Source organism: Bacillus rossius, assembly GCF_032445375.1.
Source record: "Bacillus rossius redtenbacheri isolate Brsri chromosome 4 unlocalized genomic scaffold, Brsri_v3 Brsri_v3_scf4_2, whole genome shotgun sequence".
Classification (NCBI taxonomy): Eukaryota; Metazoa; Arthropoda; class Insecta; order Phasmatodea; family Bacillidae; genus Bacillus; species Bacillus rossius.
In genome coordinates this window covers 38,479,882-38,503,022 of record NW_026962011.1, presented here as the reverse complement: position 1 = coordinate 38,503,022, position 23,141 = coordinate 38,479,882, and the positions used below count along the sequence as shown (strand labels likewise).

The 23,141-nt window shown below is 42.5% G+C and overlaps 1 protein-coding gene across 1 annotated transcript in view; it reads right to left on the bottom strand.

Moving 5' to 3' along the window:
* LOC134541834 (protein lon-1-like) overlaps nt 1–22,639 on the bottom strand; it is a 70,255-nt gene extending 47,616 nt beyond the window's left edge. The window contains exons 1-2 of the mRNA XM_063385529.1: nt 22,505–22,639; nt 16,415–16,630 (exon numbers count right to left, since the gene is read on the bottom strand). Of these exons, the coding sequence (XP_063241599.1) occupies nt 16,415–16,630; nt 22,505–22,639 (351 nt within the window). The remainder of the gene's footprint in view (nt 1–16,414; nt 16,631–22,504) is intronic.
* Between the last annotated feature and the right edge of the window lie 502 nt (nt 22,640–23,141).

Here is a 23,141-nt window from a genome sequence, read left to right as displayed (position 1 = left end):
CTGGATGACGCAGTTAACCCGAGACCTGGGTAAGTGAATGTGTTCGGCGCCCGGGAGGTTCTCGAAAGTTCTCAGACACCAACTACATACCTATGGAACAGCCCGTGCTCGGGGTACGTATAGCCCTGAGGCGCCCAAACTACCAGAGCCACGAGGCAGAAGGCCGGGCGTGACGTCAGAGCGGGTCGCTGGTTGGAGTCCCGCACCGGCGAGTGTGCCGAGGGAGTCGGAGAGGGGTGCTGTCATAACTTAGAAACACACAACTTAGAAACACACAACTTAGAAACACACAACTTAGCGATACACACCTTAGAAATACACAACTTAGACATATACAACTTAGAAACACACAACTTAGAAACACATAACATAGAATTTTCTAAGTTATGACCGTTCTAAGTTATGGCTTTCTACGTTATGACGTTTCTAAGTTGTGTGGTTCTGCGTTGCGTGTTTCTAAGTTATGACAGTTTTAAGTTGTGTGTTTCTAAGTCATGATAGTTCTAAGTTATGGCTTTCTACGTTATGACGTTTCTAAGTTGTGTGGTTCTGCGTTGCGTGTTTCTAAGTTACGTGTTTATAAGTTATGACAGCACCCCGGACGGGAGGACCACGACGAGGACCGCACCGGAGGAAGACCCCCGGAGTCCGAGCAGAGCCCACCAGCCCCGGGGTGTGGACGACTAGGAGCCCGTGGAGCGCACAGCCCCGGGCTGGACGGTGGTCATGCAACCAGCGAGGACAGCCGTCAGCGTCATAGTTCAAGGCGAGTGACAACTAATTTCCGCGCCGTGCCACCCAGCGATGTACTACATTCACGAGCCCAAAAAAAATCCTATAAATTAATAGCCGTATCCAAGACAGTAATAGAAGCAACTTTTCCTCGTGTTTGAGTAGCGAGTACAGAATTACTGGACATGCGGGTAACATTCTTAGTAATCATTCAAACCCGGGACACCATACCTGCCTAGAGGACAACCCTTTATTAATGAGTTCACTCCCCAAGCGAGGTACAGAATTTTAGATTAAAATAATTATTTGTAACCTTAAATTCTTAAGTTATGGCCACCAAGTATTGGATAAAGATGTATTCATCTGTCATGTGTTTTAGTAATTGTATATCATTTGGTCATAGGTTACCTGTCTAGGGTAAACGATGCTGGAGCCATACATGCTTTCGGGAGATGTATTTAGATATTTCATGCTGTGAATTGTATTCTTTATTGGGCATAATAATAATAATCTTGGAAACGGACACTTGTGTTAGCTGCTGTGCATCTACTCACATGTCCTTGAAGCCTTGTTGCGCTAAGGAACAACACCTTCTATTAATTTCTCCGCCATAAAATGTTATGGTTACAGCTCAAACCTCACAGTTTCCCCATGCACGATTGCGAGTTAGTTCAGAGCCTTGCGCTTAGGGGCGATACCTAATTAGAAGCACCAGCGAGCGTTGCACCTATCGCCCCGCCTCACTTACACAAATACACCCTTGACTAGACGGGCTTCTTAAACAATGGAAATAACAAGGAAATGAGATAACCAACATGTAGTGTTATATCGATTATTAACCCTACGTGCATAAGCGTGCGACGCAAAAACGCTATCCGATAAATAAAAAAATGCCGTTTTATAGTTGCGTCCGAGTCCTTTGTTGAGAACTATAGTTTATTGCTGGATGTTTGAATGAAGCGTGGGCATGGTTTGGGAGCACGGAAACGCAGGAATGTTTTCACCTCATGTGACATAAAGTGAGAGTTGTGCATTCCGGACGGCCACTCGTCACCGAGTGTGGTAGGAAGCTGAGTTGGTACAGACAGACGCAGACGTCTCCCCGCCGCACAGCAGAGCCGCGGAACAAGTGTAGCAGACGGGAAACCGCCCCCCGGGTCATCAAAGATACACGAGCCACGTATCACTTCGCCCCGGCCCCCTGGAGAGGAATAAAGATGGCGCCTGATTACACAGCATCCCCCCATTGGTAGAAAATAAGAGACTCCTTCTGGGATGTAGCCTACGTGAATTATAAACGAATGAACTTCCCAGGCACAGTAGGTATATACATACTAATATTTTATCAGCGTTCCAAGCTATGTGTATAGTTCCGTTGGATCACATTGCTTGTGACTTCCGGAGTTAGGTCTCTGCGAGGCTGCGTGGAAAATACGTCTTTTTTTTTAATATTGAGCTCAGCATGCAATATAATATGAATATTTCACCTAGGTCACTAACAATTTTATAGCACTGCAAATGATATGAACTGTTTTGTGAGTTTAATTTATATATACAAAGGAAATAAATATTAAAAAGTATAATCAGAAAAAAATAACCATAAACGACAGCTACTCCCACAAATATTTCTTACTGTATGTGCCCCACGGTTTTTTTGTTTTGTTTTAATTCTCACAAGTATTTTCATAGCTATTAAAAAATTACCATCACAAATTTTCAGAACAATCTGTAACGGGGTTAGGAATTCTATGGGGTTATAAATCTGTATGAGGCTAGGAGAAATAATGTTATACTTGATAGTCCGTTTTAAAAACGCGGTATATTAAAACAATATTTACTTATTATTATTTATAATCACGATGTTGAACGTCATATATCATGTTATAACTAACGTTTTAAAAAAATATAATCAACTTCGTGGCATATACATACATTAACTATTTTATACAATGTATTATTAAGAGATTAAATTTGATAAAATAACTCTTTTATAAAATGTGAGGTATTAAACTACCAAATTTATTGTCCAACATATTTAAAGCCTTTCAGTCTATTCGTCCACTGAAGTAAACAATTTTTTATTCCAATGGTACACGTGCGAGTCTTTGTGTACATTGTAGGCAACATCGAACTGCATGACTATGAAAATAATTGTATTATAACTTTTTTTATGTAATATACTAAATTTCGTAGTGAAATAACTATGGTTTAAAAATATTAATACATACCACATTGAAAAACTGTTCATTTGAAGTAAAAAAAACGTATTAACTAAAAAATTGGTTGTCTGTAAAATCTGTTTACGAACGATAGTTTAACGTGACAAACGTCATAACAAAACATTGATGAAATTATTGCATAATTTTATGAATAAAATTGAATAATTTTGATTTTAATAATAAAAGAATTATACTTGAAATTATACTAGTAATCAGAATTTTTAAAATGCAAGAATAATTAACCTTTATTGCCGAAATTGTTGTTGTAATAAGCAATGAAAACCACATTAACTTTTAAGTTTAAATATAATTATGAACAAGTTTTCATATAAGTAATCTGTAATCAAATATCTATCATAACCTATTATTACTGCACTCGCCGACAGACGCTACTTTTTTTTAATAATAAAAGAATAAATACAGCGTAACGGGACACAGCGTAACGGAACAATGTGCGTGACGGGACACTTTTCCGTGCGTGCAGCCGGCGTTCATCGATTTATTAGACGTTGTCAAGTCAAAAAAATTGAAAAAGTGACGAAGTAAGTGACGAAGAGAGGCTGATCGGGTTAAAGAGAGACGTGTGCGGGAAACGCCTGCCTCAGGACGCTGCTACAGCTTGGAGCCCAAGCGAGGCCGGCCCGGAGTGGAAAAAAAAGAGGGGGTATATTTATCTTTATACAGAAAATCGTATATCACGCACATAGAAACAGCGAGTGTGTCCGCCACACGATCATACAGCGAGGTCTGGCAACTCGCGCTGTCGGAGCCCAGGCCGGCCCCAAGACGCGAGGACGAAGGGGGGCCGCGCGGATCGATCGCCGCCGATCCCCGCCGCGTGGTCCTCCAGCCCGCTCGCGGCCGGGAGGCGTGTTTCCTTACCCTAGGTTGACTCGCCGACGCGTCGTTACCACAACGCCGAAATACCATAACGCCGAATGTCAAAATCGACCACAACGCCGACAGCTAGAAAACTGCTGTGTACCACAACGCCGAAATAACAACTGAATGAATTTGTGTGTGTTTCTTAAATGTACCTTAACGCCGAAATACCACAATCAAACCAAACCTAACCTAACCTAACCTAACCTAACCTAACCTAACCTAACCTAACCTAACCTAACCTAACCTAACCTAACCTAACCTAGCGTAATATAACCTAACCTAACCTAACCTAGCGTAATATAACCTAACCTAACATAACATAACCTAACCTAACATAACATAACCTAACCTAATCTATCCTAACCTAGTCTTACCTAACCTTTGTGGCAGTCCTGCAATTACATTTTTCGGCGTTAGTGTATTTCGGCGTTGTGGTAATTCGGCGTTGTGTTACACAGCAGTTTTCTAGCTGTCGGCGTTGTGGTCAATTTGGCATTTCGGCGTTGTGGTATTTCAGCATCCCTCTCGCCGACGCGTGCACTCTCAGTGGCCGCGCCTGCACTTCAGTTCCGTCACAAACGAAAACGGCATATCAAGGAAGGGAAAAAAAAAAATTGGCATGAGGTGTGGTTTGATGTTAGTACTTAAAAATATCGTACAAGACACAAGTAGTGTGCTAGCTATGGTTTTTAAAAAATTTTTTGGTAGTTATCCCTCCTTACTTCAAAGATGAATGGCCATCCCCGTGGTTCTAGTTGGGTTTGGGTAAGCTCGGCCCACTGAGTAGTTGGGTGAACCCCGCCCATCTGGACACGCACTCGGTGCTCAGAGCTTCGGGAAAAACACGCGATATCCGAGTGGCTTCTGTCCACGGAAAGCATTTAAAAATATGCCGAGGGCGGCTGAGTGTTGTGTTTCCTCATTTATTCTTTAAATTGTATTTTTATGAGCGTGAAAATGGCTAAGATGTGTGTTTTGGAATGACTGTAAGGCATGGAACAACTGGTACCTACAGGTTCTTGAAAGCACTCAAAGAATATCATTAAACCTTTACCGTAGTTTCTCCGCCATATTCTGTTATGGATTTTTGCTCAAATCTCATAGCTGCTCTACGCACGACGATAAGACTGCGCGCCAGTTCAGAGCCTTGCGCTTAGAGGCGACACCGCGCTGTAAGCACCAGCGAGCTTCGCCCTTATCATCCCACCTCACCGCAACACGGATACACTTCTGACCAGGCGGGTCCCTTGAAGGTCTCGCTTCGGAGTGAGGGAGTCTGGGTTGAATCCTGAGTCGGTATGCAAGTGGTACGCAGCCCACCAGAATCTTGGGAAGTCCCGTCCTGTGTGTTGAACCGTTCCAACTGTTAAGAGTTGGGGTGAACATGATTTAATTAATTAAACTTTAAATCTAAAATATTCGTTTTTAAGACTAGTTAAAAATAATAATCAGTAATATAGTGTGAAATCAATTACATTGTGAATAATTAAAAAAAAAACTTTTGATTATAGTTATGTTTCTTTTTTATTCAAAAAAATGTACCTAAATCGTGTACAGGCTACACAGTTGCAGAAACAGAAGATTTTTCGGTGGGGAGCCGAAGGAAGGGAGAGATTTTGAAAAAAATAGAAATTAAAATAAAATTTGTACACGTTTATTTAAAAAAAAGTATTTATTACCACTGACACACACTGACATATGAGCTTGCAGCAGTAGCCGTAGTCAACGTAGCTCCCACACAGTAACATTCTGTCTTCACTGATATTTTGCAAATATTTTCATTAATTCGGTGAGGGGGACGGATGTAGCCTCCTATCCCCCCCCCCCTGCGTTCACCACTGAGGCTACTGAACATAAATTTACGTTGTCAGTTTAAATTACTGATCTGTTTGTACATAATCAGAAAGGCAGGCAGATGTTCTATTTTTGGTGGATTGGTACCTTGAAGTATTATTATTATGAATATAATTGTGTCACGCAAGCCAACAGCGAAAGAAATGAACAAGGTAGGTCTTGCCTCTTGTACCTCAACACACCAAGTGCAGTTTACCCCAACTGTCAGGATAAGTGGGTCAAGTCCGCCGCGTCGAACTGCAGCTCGGGGAAGTGTGAGTGGCGATAGCAGAGGCGAGGTAGAATCCATTTGCATGTTTGCTTCGGTCTTGGCCGAAGTAGAGCGGGTTCAGGGTTCAGGTCCGCGAAGCAGGTGCTCAGAGAAGCGAGAAAGTCCTCGTCGCCAGCTGAACTGTGGAACAAGAGGAATTAAATATTCGCGTCCGAGATCTGCGAAACGAACTAGAGCACGTGTTTTCGTAACAGATCTTCAGCGTTAATGCGGCGATCTCAGCGGCTGCAATCTTAAATGAATGTTTGCAAAAACAAATAATTTACAACTTATATTTTTTAATTTTGTAGTATGGCCATGTCGGTCAACAAGGTATTAATTAGCAAGTGATCCAGAAATAAACTTGATTGATAAATGTAATTTCGCCAAAATCTGGAAACAATAATTATATTGTTGTGAATCGCAGAACACCCCCTTCAAAATAATTTCTTAGTTCTTTTATTTTTATTTTTGCAAGTCACAAAACGTTACCTATTTCAGACGCCACCGTTTAAAACATAGCACCTTTCATGAGGCATAATAAAATGAAACAATTTTTTTTATGTTTCGCCGCCAACTTGACTGTTTGATTTACAAGAAACGTATTCGTTGACTCGTGCACATTTAAAGGTCTGTGGTTGGAGTAAAGAGGTTTCAGGAAGTTGAATCGCGTCGGCTTATTTGAACTTTGACATTCGACCCCACCCAGCTTAATGCATTTCTTGTGTTTCGTCATCCTAGGAGCACGACATCAATCTTAAAACGTCCACAACCCTGAACATTAACTTTTATTGATTCACGTACATTTTGGATGTTTGGGAATAACTATCATTTTTACATAACACTTAGCAAGAAGACCACATTGATATGTTATCCAGGCTAAAATGTAAAATCGGCACATGGCTTTAGCTTTGAACTTGTGCCAGACGTCTCTTTGACAGACAGTGCACTGCCAGTAATATTGTTTGCATTAATCCATACGAAGTACACTTTGAATATTTATGAACAATGCTTTGCCTGGTTGTTAGTAGTTCTGTGTTTCGTCATGCAGTAAACAATAATGTTTTTCGCTAGTAATAGACTATTATCTTAGTTGTACTAAGTGAAGGCCAAGTGAGCATAAGAGACAACATCCTAGTGACAACTGCATGACGTATTGCGAAGTATCGCATAAGTGCATATTTCCCGCACGCAACGTGTATTTTTTTTACTGCCTCCGAGAGAGTGTGGTGTAGTTATGCCCCCCGGCTCGAGTAATTATGATAAAGTGAAGGGACAACTAAAGAAATGACGGGCGTTTCAGAAGTGCTGCTCCTCGTCACCAGAAGTAAGTCCATACAGTGCATCGGTGATGAGCCGTGTGGGGAGACTGCGTGCCCTTCAGAGAAGGCAGCACAACTAGTGTCCGTTCACAGTCTGAAGGCCCACGATGGTCGCATGATCGCATCATCCGCCTCTCACATAGGAAACCTGTGTTCCGTTACCCTGATATTTTTTTTTCCCTTCGCAATGTAGTTACTTGACGGACGTTGCCCTTGTGGATTATTCAACCCTCCCCTCCCCCCCCCCCACCACCTGGGAATATTAATCTCGTCAATACTTCATTTTTTATTTCATTTCTCATAGTCTGTGATTACTTGTGGGAGTGTTCCTAACTCCTACTGGGAGTACGGAGACTGCCGGGGAGACTGTGATCCAACAGAACACACGGAGTAGGTGCACCTACTCAGCACCTAGCCCACCCACTGCCTCGACGCGGTACCAGCGGTCTCTCTGCCCGGTAGTCCTCTTCCCAAAGACCCAAAGAGGTATCCGGTGAGGTGGAAACCCCCTTGGGGACAGAAAACACTTTGTCAGGGGCTCAGCACTGCCGGGCCCAAAGACCTGCACACCGACATGAGATCTGCGAGGCGCGATGGTATTAGAGGCCGGACTGGGAGGCGGCTTCTGCCCCGGGGAGCCGGGGTCGGCGGCACGTCCGAGGGGCTGGCCCGCGGGTCTCCGGTCCCCGGGGCGACTCCCTGTGGGAGCGGACCCAGGAGAAGCCCCGAGTGCCGTGCGGGACGGCCAGTCGACAACCCACGTCCGGGAGTTCTGGATGGCGCATTCCGATCCAGGTGTCCGGCGGTCGGCCGCTCTGGTCTTACCTCCACGAGCAAGCACCGGGATTCCCCAGTCAGAAGCGAGCGGACGGGTCAGCAGAGTCGCCTGCCCCGGCGCCAGCCTGGGGAGCCGGTGGAGGCTCGGACAGGCGCCTCGTTCCGACAGCGGGCTTTCCGTCAGATCGTGCTGAACTCGCTCGTTCTTCTTCTGGGTCGAAAGTTGACGTCACGCGGGTGCGCGTGTGTTTCAGTTGTTTCCCAGGTTTCTGCGGGTTCTCCACTCGGTGCAAGCGTGTGCAGATTGGTCCACGCAAAACTCATTGTTACTAAACTTTGAATCATCATTTTTTTTTAAAACACTCCGCTTAATATATAATTTAAGTTTATTTTTCAACTCATATTTTAATATTATTTACCCGGGCCACATGATTAGTGTGCATTCACAAAGCGATGTAAAAAAATAATTAGATAAACATATTTCAGCTGACATAAACTAGGCAATAAATATTAAGATCTTAAGTCTGTTTTTTTTCTCTTGATGTTCTTGATGTACTAGATGTATTTCCACCGAACAAGGGAGATTTTATTGATTATTTGTTGACAGGCAGTGTTTTTTCCACTCCATTGATTAGTTTTAAAATTACACTCACTGTGTCGGCTACTGCTTCGCATCTTATCTGGGCAGTGGTGAAATAACTAAGGGAGGATGATATAGTTCGATCTCTCTCCCTTTTGAAACATAAATATTGTAAATTGCGCTGGGATGCTTTTATATTAGCGAGATATGATTTGGGTGTCAGTTTTTGGGGAATAGTTTTGTTTAAAAAAATAATAACAGCTGCAGATTACAGTTAGTCTAGTCTACAACTGGGCATTTTTAATTGGTTTCTGACAAGAATTTCTACCCTTATTTACAAGATAAAGTTAACTTACACATTGCGAGCCTCTAAACGTTATCAACAGACCCCACAAACTAACGAGACTTCTGCTACCCCACCGACTGAGAGGAACGACCGGGAACCGACGAGCGCCTGGCGTCAGCAGCCGGCCGGACGGCGGCGCGTGGCGGGTTGCGTGCGCCAGGCGCTGGCCCCTGCGCCAGGGCAAGACGGCGCGCCGCCTCTGTGGAGATGGCCGGCGCTGATAGGCCAGAGCATGAGTTATAGCGCGGCCCTGGGGGTCCTGGGGTCCGCCCTCCCCCCCCCACCCCTCACCCCCCCAGGTAGGGCAGTAGTTTGCATTTCGTATCACTCAAGTGCGGACACATGTCCAAACACCTGCATTCGATACTAGTTACTTGCAAGGCGCCTAAGGCACCCTTTCATAAATGATTAATATAATAAACAATTTAATACACACGAAATATTGATTAGAATTTCAATTTATTTTAATATTGTGCAAATGAAAATTATTTCTCATATATATATATATAAATATATATATATATATAGACGATAAAGTATTTGACAAATAATTGTTTCTAACGAAGAACCTCTCGAAAAAAAAACTACATCGCGTGTGAATAGTCTCATTCAATAATCTTTAATGAATATATAACGACATATTCACGTAATCAAAATTGATTCTCAGCGATAAATTTAATATTGCCTTAATTTGCGAAGTTTATAATTGAAATTAGAAAAGTAAAAGAATGATTAAACTCTCACAAATTAAATTAAAGAAAAGCTCTTCTTTAACTTCTGACGGGTGATAAATTCAAATGCACTGCCGGCCTCAGACTCCTGGTGGACGACTTCCCGCCGAACGCTGGCATTTTGCAGGCAGACGCAATCTCACAGCGTTACGCGATCATTAAGTCAGTGGTGAGCGTATCTATATATGTGTAGAATAACATTACATACCTTTACTTTATGTGCTTGTGTTACTTAAGGATTATTTTGGACATGCAAATGAGAACTTATATTATTACACTATCAAAACGGTTAACATTCAAATTCTATGTTACTGATTTATTGAAATATTGTCAAAAATTATTTTTAAAAAAATTTTTATTAATTTTTTCGAGGTCATATGGCTCGAAATTTTTAAAATATGTAAAACGTGGATTTCATCTCGCCTTGCCATGTTAAAATGTTTATTTTCGTGTGTGTGTTTTTTTTTTCAGTGCAATTCCTGTTTCCATAGAGTGCCTTCTATTTAGTTTGCATTGTACTCTCTCTTTCCAATGCAAGATTTCTGTCATTGCGCTGTTCTTTTTTTTTCGGTGTGCTCTGTTGCCAGATGCACGCCATAGAGCGAAAAAGTTTTAGACACAATTTTATAAAGCAATAAAGATTTTGTTTTAATATATCTGAGACATTGTTTTTTTTTTTTTCAAATAAAATTTAGAACGATAATTTTGGAATTCCATTATTTATTGTATTTCTTATTATACATATTTTCAGTGGAAAGTCACTGAAAAAAAACGCCATTCGTAGTCGCTCTACAATATCGCAAACTAGACAAGCACTAAATCTGTTTTTTCATTACTTTAAAATACTGTGAACATATCGTATGTCAATAAATGATATATGATATCAATAAATAATAGTCCAAATTCTAGCCATCAATGCAATCATACAATAAATAGTTAAAATGTGTATCAAATCCGTATAGGAAAACGATGTATATTTTTCGTTAGCATTGAATTTGCTTTTATTCCATCCTATTATTATTATTTCATTTTTTTAGATAATACAACGACTTTAGATTGAAAATAATCATCTGTCCTTGTGATTCTACACATAAAACGTATTTCACAAAAACTCTTGCAGCAATCACATCAATCCTAGCTAACACACACGCCATGTTGTCTTTTTTTTAATCTTTTCGCCAAGATTCAGCATTTGAAACACGTGGTAAAAATTTTCAATAAAATCATATTTAAAAGTACTAACGGTTTGAGGGTTTCGTTATAGTTGAAAATAAGTAAAATTAATTAGTGGTAAAATAAGTTTAAGTGGAATACAGTGAGTGGCTTGTAAAGTGAAGTACTGGGTAAACTGGGGAAACTGGGTAAACTGTCTCACTGCTGCCGAGACCTCCCGCGGCGACGGGATGGATGGCTCGCGAGTCTTATCGACTGCAGTCGACCCGAGCACTCCCGCTGATTCGCGCGTCTCGGCACTTCCGCCTCCAAATGTCACGCCGGAATGCCGTCACCACCCCCCCCCCCCCCCTCATGAGGCCCAGGTCACACTGCAGACGTGACTGCGCTGTTAGCTATCACGGTAGATGAGGTCTGCGTAGGAGCGACCCCATGGAGAATTTTCGGAAGTGGCTTTCGTACAAATAAAGGATGCAATAAGTCATAGATCGGCCCAGAAATATTTACAAATTCGTGTCCTCAAATACTGAATTTTGAAAGAGAAGTTTAGCGCGTGATTTTAAGTGCTTAAGTTAACGTAGATATACCCTTTAATACAAATTTTAAAAATCGAAAAAGACTTTTAAAAATAATAAACCCCAGCTTTAGACCTGATTATCGACAAGGAAATTAATTTAAAAAATTTTAAAATACACTAAACAGTTAAGACTATAATATTTCCCTTTGGTTTTGTGAACTCTGGTTCGCGCCTTTCGCCGCAGATGGCAGCAGCGTGGTGGTTTCCTTGACCCTCTCCGCATTCACGAGATTACTCCCGCCATGCCGCACACCGACAGCTAAACTGCTACCTGCATACCAAAAATTCGGTCTCGGGAGGGGCTATTGCCCTCAGCCTCCCCCCCCCCCTCCCACCAAATTCGCAAAAACTACGTCGTATCCTGACTTCCGAGTTCTTGTTTCGTTGTAAATCAGGTTTAAAAAAACAGTAATGCCTAAGTAAAATAAAACATTCTAGTTCATGTTTTTGTTTATTTTGGGATTTTGTTGAATTCTTAGGCATGAGAGGCACTTCTAACTCATGCCAAACTTTGTGCTAAAGTCAGATAAAGCTGGAAGTACGAAATTCTAGTTACATTGTAGGAACTACGCGGGCAAAAGGGTTCGTAAATATTCTTGTCGAGAGATCTACGTAAAGAAGACATTCAGTGTTTATGGCCGAAGCCAGTTCACACACCACACAGCTTAAGAGAGGGAAATAAATTTTGCCCACGCGCCAGCTAGCGGTGTTGTATTTTTAGTGTTGGGTCTGTGCGCGTTCTCCTCCTTAATGCTGCCTCTTGGGTTTATACGAGGAGTTTGTTGCTCACATAAATTAGAGCGACTGCTCGTATTGTTTCCACGCAGAGGCGGTTCGCGCTAGCAAGTGCACGCCCCTCCCTGCGCGCTGACTGTCTTAGGACACGTTGTCTGTTGTCTCCGCTGCGGCAGCGCCGAGCCCCGGTACACCCGAGCACGCACCAAGTGACACAGCTTCACATCCGAGTGCCGTCTGTTCACGAAACACACTTCAGAATACTCTGAAGGCGGAACAGTATTCCCTTTTTTTTTGACGTGACAACGTCTAATAAATCGATGAACGCCGGCTGCACGCACGAAAAAATGTCCCGTTAAGCACATTTACCCGTTACGCTGTGTCCCGTTACGCTCATTGTAAGCTTGCGCCGCATCTATCTCTTCCACCCGATTGGAACAACCATCGATTTGACTTTTTCGAGACACATTAAACTTGAAACACTCCCATTCGTTTCCTACTGTTCCTATCATCGTCCTATCCTTAACAGAATAACACAGATTGGAAGAAGTTAAATAGCAAACATGTACAAAAGTTATAGTTAAAATAATCTCTTCGTTAAAGTAATAAACATATTTGAATTAATGAGTGCAAATAAAAGTAAATTTATCAAATAAATTGTAGATTTCATTTCACTCCTTTGTATCCATACAAAATAGTGATAATTCAATAAAAATGATTCAATTTTATTCATAAAAGTATGGAATCATTTCAACAATGTTTTGTTATGACGTCACGTTAAACTATCGTCCGTAAACCGACTTTACAGACAACCAATTTTTTATTTCGCTTCTAAACTGTATTTTAAGACGGGTGAAAATGGCTAAAAACGAGTGATTTCAGAGTAATTTTAGGCATTATACACTTGGTACATATTCTTGAAATCACTCAAGAAACTTGCGTTACTTCATCTCCGCGTCATATAATGTTACGGTCACCACTCCACGACGAGAAGACTGCGCGCCAGTACACGGCCTTGCGCTAGAAGCACCAGCGGGCGTCGCGCTGGTATCCCGCCTCGCCGACACAGACACGCCCGTGTGATGGCGGGTTCCTTTAACCTTTGCGTGATGCTGCGAACGGAAACGCCACAGGAATCCATACCTCAGCAGCGCACAAGCAGCAGTGCGACGTGATTAGTGATGGCGCGGATATCTGTCCCCTGACCTTCCTGTGGACGACATCAACTTTCCATCGCGTGATGTGACACGCTGCGCCATATACAAAAATGAATGTTTGGGCGTTCGTATTCTGTTTTATAAAGATAAAGATATTGATAGGAAGAAATAGACACAGAGAGATAGAGATATAGAGAGTTGTAGAGGTAGAGGGATATAGAGAGATAGAGTGAGGAATATATATTTATGTAGTTTGATACATATAGATAGAGATATGTATATATATAAACATAGATACATAGAGAGTTAAAGAGAGATCAGCGTTATATGGACAGAGATATATAGAGATATAAATAGATAGATTTGTATGTATATATATATACAGAAATATAGTGAGATTTGTAGATGGACAGATATAGAGAGATGCTTGTTTTCTCTTTTCTTTCTATTCCATTCAACCAGAGTTGGCTACAGCAACGCGTGGCCGGGTACAGCTAGTCCATTTAATATAATTTTCTGAGTGTGTGTTCTTTTTATGTTCTGGGGTTTTTCATCCTAATTTTCCCCAGGCAAATGCTCAGCTTCATGGTTTAATAAAAGGATCTGGTGACAAAAGAGACATTGTTTCAGAAACCATGCACGGGAAGATACTAAAATACAAGTCTGGCACTGTTGAATGATGTGTTGGCCAACCATTGTTCTGGCATGGCCATGTGCTGCGTGTAGCAAAACTTCACGAATAAAAGCATCCTTGACACCGAAACCACACCTCAGTCGAGACTGGAACCCAGAAGCCCTCTCACGGAGTCGACGCGTCAGCCAACTGCGCTACAGAGGTCGATGCTGAAGACGAGGAGATGTAGCGCCACCAAATTCTTAAACTGTACTATTTCACGATCAGTCCTGTCAAATAACCTCTCAGAATCAAACTGAAATTCTCTGCCTGTCTTGTATATGTTCCAACTTATATAATATGAGTACATGCATTATTCTGAATAATTGTCGAACGAATGAAATTGCTTGGCGGGGACATAGCAAAAGCCGCAAGATACCTGAAAGACTGGTTTATATCATTATTTTGGCCATGCGTCATTATTAGTTAGCACTGTACAGCATATCACTGATAAAACCTTAAAAATGTACAAATGAGATACATAAACACACAGAAAACAAGACAAAATCAGCCGGTGTCAAATGTTAATGTAAAGACAGCACAGAGAATTCTGTGTAAGGGATTGGTCAGGACAATATCACAGCACAGACGAACGCCATGGGCTGAAAACGACGATCAGCTGTAACAAACACAGTAAATACAATCAACAACTCTGTCACTGTGTTAGCCAAAGTTGTAGTTTGTCTTTATTTACTGGTTTTGTTCCAACCATCTGGTCGTTGTATTCCCACTGAGTTCGTCTGTGCTGTGATATTGTTCTGACAAATACCTCCCACAGAATTATCTGTAATGTCTTTACATTAACATTTGACGTCGACTATTTAGGCTTGTTTTCTGTATGTCTGTGTATCCATCTTATTTGTGCGTGCTTGGGGTTTCCTCTGTGGCATGCAGTGCAAACTTGAAATGGCGTATGTACGAAATAATGTTTTCAGTCAATCTTCTTTTACAATAGTCTCTCACAGAACGTGCAAGACTAGTGTCAAGTTTTGATCACAATGCCACGACCGACACGTGACGACAAATCAGATTATACGTCGTACATCGTTCCAGCACGACAGAGTTAGTAGCGTAGTGTCACAATATCACAACAACATTAACACGACGAACTCTAATACGGCTTTCGGCAAATCTTATCATGCCAAATGCGTCCATAAATTGCAGTATATAATGCGGTTAACACATTGTTGGCCCCATGGGAAACATTTATTTCCTGTTGATAGCTGAAATGCATAACAATATAACATTTAGTTGTCTCTTGCACAAAGTCAGATTAAGTCGTTTTATATACAAGAAAGCAAGCGATAGATATGTTTATAAGGGCCAGAAAACAATTATGTAGTTAGCTATGCTAACAATTAAAACTAAACGTAATAAACAGTTGAAGGCACACTGCAAATGTGAAAGTTTACCCAAACATAAAACGAAATTTCTGTTTTCAGCAAGTTTCTAATAATTTTTTTAAGTTTAGTTTTGTAAGGTTTCTTGCGCGTATTTCGTCGTGTTGACGTCACGGGGGACCTTGTCTTTCATTGGCTGTTGAGCGTGTCGGGCCCGTGGTGTCGTGTTGTTCGTGGCATTGTGGCTCCAGCTTCAGTCGAACTTCTTGTTGAACAAGCACAAAATACTCTATAGTCTAGATCAGTGATTCCCAAACGTTTTTCAGTTGGCGACCCACCTTTCCTTATAGGGATACCTCCACGGTCTATCGGTCCATGGTGGAGTAAAAAAAATCATATTTGTATCGTATCCTTTCGTTATGTGTATATATATAACCATCAAATAATGTATGTATATATAAAATATGTTTTTTTTTTTTAAGATACCGATGTATTATTTATAAACAATTTGTGTTCTGATTTGAAAATGGTTGACAAAATATAAGCATTTTGTAGCAAAACAGTTATTTATTTAACAAAAGATATTTGTTTGCACAAAATTAGATTTGTTTCGATTTTTCTTATCTTTTTCTGATGGTTTATTCCAGGGCCGCAACTAGAGTCTCTGGCACCCGGGGCATGAATGGATTCATGCGCCCCCTCCCCCCCACCCCTCCTCTTTTTAAGCACATACCACACCAATAAAGCGGCGGGGGGGGGGGGGTCCGGGGGCCCTCCCACGGAAAAAATGGTGCTATTTAAGCACATTTTCCATACCTACATGTAACAGTTTCTGTGCTACTGTAACTTCCATGCATGAACCCACTACCAGTTGTAGTAGGAATTACAATGCAAGCCGGCGATTTTGGCGCCCCCACAGCTTTGCGCCCCGGGGCGTATGCCCCGCTTGCCCCCCCCCCCCCCTAGTTGCGGCCCTGGTTTGTTCGATGGTTTGTGATAGTGTTAGGCTGGAGTCGGGAACCGCTGGTCTAGGGACGGGGTTGGTGAAGCTGGAGTGGCGCACCTTGTTCAGGAGGAGCGGGCGGTTGTCCAGCTGCTGGGGGCGGGACTGCGAGCAGGCGGCGGAGGGCGGCGGCGCCTTGGACAGCCGGCACGCCTCCAGCCGCCGCCGCAGGTGCAGCAGCACGCGCGCCTCCTCCCGCCGCCGGCTGGGGGGCGGCACCCCGGCGCCGCAGCCCGGCGCGAAGCTCACAGTCTTCTCGGCGCCCGCCTCCTGCCCCTGCGCGCACCCGCCACCACCCTGCTGCCTGCTGCTGCTTCAGGGGCGACTGGAGTGCTGCCCCTCGGGAGGGCAGCCCTTCAGGAGTTTTCTGACAGTGGTTAGTTTGTAAAGTGACCTGACCTGACCTGACCTGACCTGACCTGACCTGACCTGACCTGACCTGACCTGACCTGACCTGACCTAACCTAATCTAACCCAACCCAACCCAACCCAATCCAACCCAACCCAACCCAACCCAACCCAACCTAACCCAACCCAACCCAACCCAACCCAACCCAACCCAACCCAACCCAACCCAACCCAACCCAACCCTACCCAACCCAACTCTACCCAACCCAACCCAACCCAACCTAACCTAACCTAACCTAACCTAAACTAACCTAACCTAAACTAAACTAACCTAACCTAACCTAAACTAACCTAACTTAACCTAAACTAACCTAACCTAAACTAACCTAACCTAACCTAACCTAAACTAAACTAACCACTGTCATAAAAATCCTGAATGGCTGCCCTTCCAAAGAGCAACAATTCAGACAACCTTTCAAAAACACCACTGTTAAAGATATCCTGATGGGCTGCCCTTCCAAGGGGCAACAATTCAGGATTATAAAATTAAGAAAATAGACACATTTTAAGATACTGGAAGGGCTTCCCTTCCAGTCGCTTTACAAACTAACCACTGTCAGAAAAATTCCTGAAGGGCTGCCCATCCAAGGGGCAACAATTCAGACAACCTTTCAAAAACACCACTGTCAGAGAAATCCTGATGGGCTGCCCTTCCAAGGGGCAAGTTTTCAGGATTACTTATACACTTAAAGAAACATGTTTTCAGAAATTGGATGGGCTGCCCTTCCAGTCGCTGTACAAACTAACCACTGTCATAAAAATCCTGAATGGCTGCCCTTCCAAAGAGCAACAATTCAGACAACCTTTCAAAAACACCACTGTTAAAGATATCCTGATGGGCTGCCCTTCCAAGGGGCAACAATTCAGGATTATAAAATTAAGAAAATAGACACATTTTAAGATACTGGAAGGGCTTCCCTTCCAGTCGCTTTACAAACTAACCACTGTCAGAAAAATTCCTGAAGGGCTGCCCATCCAAGGGGCAACAATTCAGACAACCTTTCAAAAACACCACTGTCAGAGAAATCCTGATGGGCTGCCCTTCCAAGGGGCAAGTTTTCAGGATTACTTATACACTTAAAGAAACATGTTTTCAGAAATTGGATGGGCTGCCCTTCCAGTCGCTGTACAAACTAACCACTGTCAGAAAAATCCTGAAGGGCTGCCCATCCAAGGGACAACAATTCAAGTCCCCCTCCCCCCCTGCTCCATCTACTGTACCGACAGCGGGCTTATCTTAGAGAACGTGTCAAATCTCTATCATTTTAATGAAGAAGAATTTCTAAAATGATTTTTTAGAGGAAAATTTGTGGGTGTCACCCATTTGTGGATATATATAAAACGGAATTTTTGGTGAATGAGCACGACGCATTTATTCAGGCAAATATTAATAACTTGAAACATCGCCAGACAAGCGCGGCTCCAAAAGGGGGGGCGGGGGGGGGGCGATAGCCCCTCCCGAGACCAATTTTATTGATTAGTGTATATTTATATTTACTTAAATATTTAATTTAATATGTTAAGGGGCCCGCCTCGTCAGGGGTGTATGTGTGTTAGTGAGGCGGGATGATAAGCGCGACGCTCGCTGGTGCTTCCAGCGCGGTATAGCCTCTAAGCGCAAGTCTCTGAACTGGCGCGCATTCGTCTCGTCGTCACAGGATAACTGTGAAATTTGAGCGGTGACCGTAACATTATATGGCGGAGAAATGAAGATAAAGGTGTTATGCAAGCCCCTTAAGTGCTTTCAAGAATCTGTACTGATTGTTTTATGCCTAAAAATTATTCTGAAAACACGCGTTTAAGCCTTTTTAACTCTCCTAGAAATACAGTTTAAAAACTTAATCCGAAATTAAAAGTACTTTTCGGTCCTCAGCGAGCTCTTAAATGCTATTCGTAAATAGGCCCCACTCGGATATCTTGAGTAGTTTTGAAATCGCGTTGTTTTTCCTGAAGCTCTGCACACCGTATGTGTGCCCAGGTAGGTGGGCCCCTTAAACTTTTATCTCATCAAAAGTTGCATGGAGCTACTAAGGTTCTGTATTTGAAACCTGTAATTTGTAAATAATATTCCAAGGCCAATATCTGATCACTTTCATTTTTTGCAACTACGACCTTTCTTTGTGCCCTCCCGAAAAGTCATCCTGAAGCCGCCATTGGTCGCCTGACTAACTGCTGACTGGCTGGATGCGTGGCGTTGCCTCGCGCCTTTGTGAACCTCGCTTCACACTGGACCGTCGCCAGACAACATCGGGCAAGGAGGGCGCGTTTGTCTCGTTCACGAAGTTTTTATCACGCGCATCATCCTACAGAATGAGTCCGAATTCGAACGGAGAACTTCAGCTGCAGTTTCATCACGGGAAAATAAGTTGAAAACATTTTTATGTCTTATAGTCTAAAGTAGCCTACTTCAGCAAAGCTGGTATACGTCTTTGAAGTTGGGACCGAGCAACATTTTTACTGTAAATAATAGTGAAATCCTTAAGATTGAACGCTGAGCGTCTGGATTATGTTTAATCTAATCAAGTTCTAAAACCACCGAAAATTTTGTGGCTGTAATAATATTATTTCATTGAAATATTTGGGAGTGATGCATTTTTTTCCAACATTTTTTTTTTGTGCCGTGTCACTACCTCCTAATTATTTCCATTAAATAAATTTATAACAGCGACAAAATTCGCTATAGTTCTATAACTTCATTTAACGTAGTATAGACACTCATTGTTACTTCTTAAATCTATACTAATATTATAAAGCTGAAGAGTTTGTTTGTTTGTTTGTTTGTTTGAACGCGCTAATCTCAGGAACCACTGGTCCGATTTGAAAAATTCTTTGAGTGTTGGATAGTACTTTTATCGAGGAATGCTATAGGCTATATTATATTATCAATAACATTAGGGATCCTTACTAAAAGTCCAATTTAGAATCAAAAGCGTTGGAGGGGGTTAGATACAACAAGCAGTACACGTACAAAGTGTGTTGACAATGCCGCAGGCGTTAGAAGTTTATTCAGCGAAATACCACTCACTGACTCACTCATCACGAGATCTCTAAAACTATACACCCGATTGACTTGAAATTTAGCATAGTTGCTCATTTTGTGATGTAGACGCTCACTAAGAACGGATTCTGCGGAAATCCGATCCTAAGGGGAGTTTCAGGGGCGTAATATATCAAAATTTCCAGTTTTTGGTAGGAAATCACCATGGCAACGGCTGTTGCTTTATTGATGCTTCATTCGTCTCTATGGCAACGACTATTTCATTGTTAGTGCAGTCCTCATCACCGTTGAAATTTTGCGGGTACTTTAAATATCAAATATTGCCCTTCTTTTCAAGTATATATATTTTACAGACTTTAAAACTTCACAGTAATGTTCCTTATGTTACGCAGGATGACATTTTCCGAAAATTAGATCCCATGGGTGGTTAAAACCAGGCAACAGTGGGTACATTGTCTGCATGAGAACAGGATTTTGCATTGTTCATGCCTTCTGCGTCTCCATGGCAACGGGCATCGCGCGGCAGTGGCGTACCCACAAGGAGGGGCATGTATAATGAGCGGCGCAAGAGTGATCTGCCTGTAGACTGCCGTAGCGAAGTACGGGTACATCAGTTGTACTTTGCGTGCACGAGTCGGGAAACCATCGGTGCTATTCATATTCTCTCCGGTACATTATACAGCATTGTAATAAATTTTCACTGATTTTTTTTTTTTGTTTACCATTACTGTAAATGGGAGATGTGGCTTTTTTTTTTTCCATTAGTATAGCCGTGCGAAGCCGGGTCGGGCAGCAAGTATTTAGTCTATTATTTAAAATAAAAATGTTGTTCAGCCTCAACTACAAAGTCGAATACTAGACTTGAAAACCAATTTAGAGTTCGACCATAAGTCGTATAGAGGTTTTCAACAAATATGTTTCTGAAGTTTGTTGGTTTAATTAAGAATAATCTTGTATATTGCAACTATATTATACGACTTTCATAAAGTTTTCTTTTTAAAATATATTGTTACTGTTTATTTTATATTAGGATTACCTACATACTGTTTTCACTTTACATATTTGGGTCTTACTATCGATTACGTGCTTCTATGTACCTTAAATTGGTAACCGTATAATGTTAGGGCTGGTTAATGAACCACGCAAGAAACGGAAGATGCAAAATGTTCAGAAACCATATTTTAGAGTATCGGCTTTTAAACTACGCAAGGCGTAATAGCGCCATACAAGTATTGTTCTACTTCCAAATTTGTGTTTTGTCTGGCGTTTTCGACGGCAATATTTGAATATAAGTGTTCGAAAAACATCAAAAGACGCAGAAGTTATATGTTTAGATGCCTATGATATTCTTTTCATTATATCCTTTATGTTTACACTTTTTAAACATTCATACAGTGATAGAACATTACTTATTTAAATTAAATAATTGACAATTTATTTTATTTTCCAGATGAATATGAGTTATGAAAAATAATTTCGTGGTAAATTTATGTTGTTTTTTTTACCTTTTTGCATTTTTTATGTTATCGGTTTCTGACGTCTTCGACTTGCGTGATTTATAAACGACTGTGACTTTCTTGCTTTGGTTGCGTAGGCTATTACGTAGCGTAGTTTATTTTTAAGTTGGAATATTAAATATAAAGGCATCCTTCATGTACCTATAAAATAGTGTCATTTTACAATAGTGCGCTTCAATCATTTTCATACCTAAATACGCCTTTAAAAACGCCTCTTTGGCCTTTTTGACTGTCCAGATAAAATACGTACGTAAAAACGAAACCTTCAAATGAGACTACCCTACAGGAAGTACAATAGCTCTTAAATGCTATTCGTAATCAGACAACTTTAGTAAATATTAAAACCTTTTTTTAACGGACCGTTGACTTCCAGAGCTAAAACGGTTGGTTAATTGTTGTGAATTTTAGGGGAATGTTTGGTGAAGAATTAAATACGTACACGTGCTACTGACTGTTTGGCATTGTCGGGGGGATCGACGCACGCATACATTAACTGGGCCCGTGGCAATGTTGAGTTTACCATCTGGCGGAAGAATACTGAAAGTATATTTCAGTCTGTGCGTGTCTGACTGGCACGTGGGCCGCGCCGGGTGGATGGGGTATTATGGGGGAGGGCACACTTTATTTCTTCCTTTTCGGTAATATTTCCTCCGATATCAAGCATGGAGGGAATGTGCTGGCTTGAAAAGGTAAAATTACCTGCCGAATTCTACCGACATTTCGTATACACAATAGCTACAAGCATGGGCGTAGATCCCGGAAGGGAGGTTAGTCCCTCCCTCCAAATCTCCCTCCCCCCCTTGGCATTAAGAAACCCCTCACTGAGAGGGTCTGCAAAAGCGTGACTGTGAAAACGGGTTTGATGTCGGAACTATGTCTTACGGAAAACTTTCTGATATTCTATGTGTTTCTGCTTATTGCACGCATGAATACGGGCAGTATATAACGTAAAAGAACCATATCCTGAGATGACTTTGTCGGTTGACCCCGCGCAGTGGCGGATCCAGGATTTTTGGTTTTGGGAGCGGCTTGACCCAGCTGAGGCTGGGCTTTATCAAGGCAAACACTAAAACAATAGTGGACCCAGGTGCTTTTGGAGGGGGCTTGAGCCCCTTAGCCCCCTTCCCTCTGGATCCGCTACTGAGTCCCCGCGTGCAAAGCTCTCGGGCCGCGCGGGACAGATGGTATATGCTTCTAGTCGGTGGGGGGGGGGGGGGGCGGGCTCACCTGCTGGGACAGCGGCAGCCGCCGGCCCGCGGGGCTGCAGTGGTCGGGCGCCACTGGCAGCGGCTCGTCCAGCAGGCCTCCCAGCAGCCGCTGTCGCTCCGGGGAGCCGGAGTCCGCGTACCCGCCCAGCTCCATGGCCGGCCACTGGCGCGCCGCAGCCTCCCGCCCCCCCCCCCCCCCCCCGCCCCCCGCGATCGACCCCGAGCTTCCCGCGCGCATGCGCCCGCCCGCTCGGCGACAGTCGCTTGTCTCGTCGACTCGCGGCGAATACACCGCTATCGATATCACAACTCGGGTGTTTACGTCGGCGATGATGAGTGTTTTGTGTGCACTTTTTTTTTTTTTAAATTATACTTCTTTAGGCGAGTCTGTAAAAGTGGGGAAGCCTACAACTCATGTAGTTTCGGTTCCCTGCAAGAATTTCCGAATATTTCCGAAGTTTTGCGTTTTGGTATTAACGCCACTTCAGCCGCTAAATCAGAAGTTTCCAATGAAAACAAGCATGTTGTGACTGACCTAACATAACCTAACCCTTCGATTTTTTTTATTTAAATTTTTGAGAGAAATCCGAAGTTGCACGAACGTGGTAGGGGTAGGGTACCGAAACTATGTGAGTTGTAGCTTTGAATATATATAC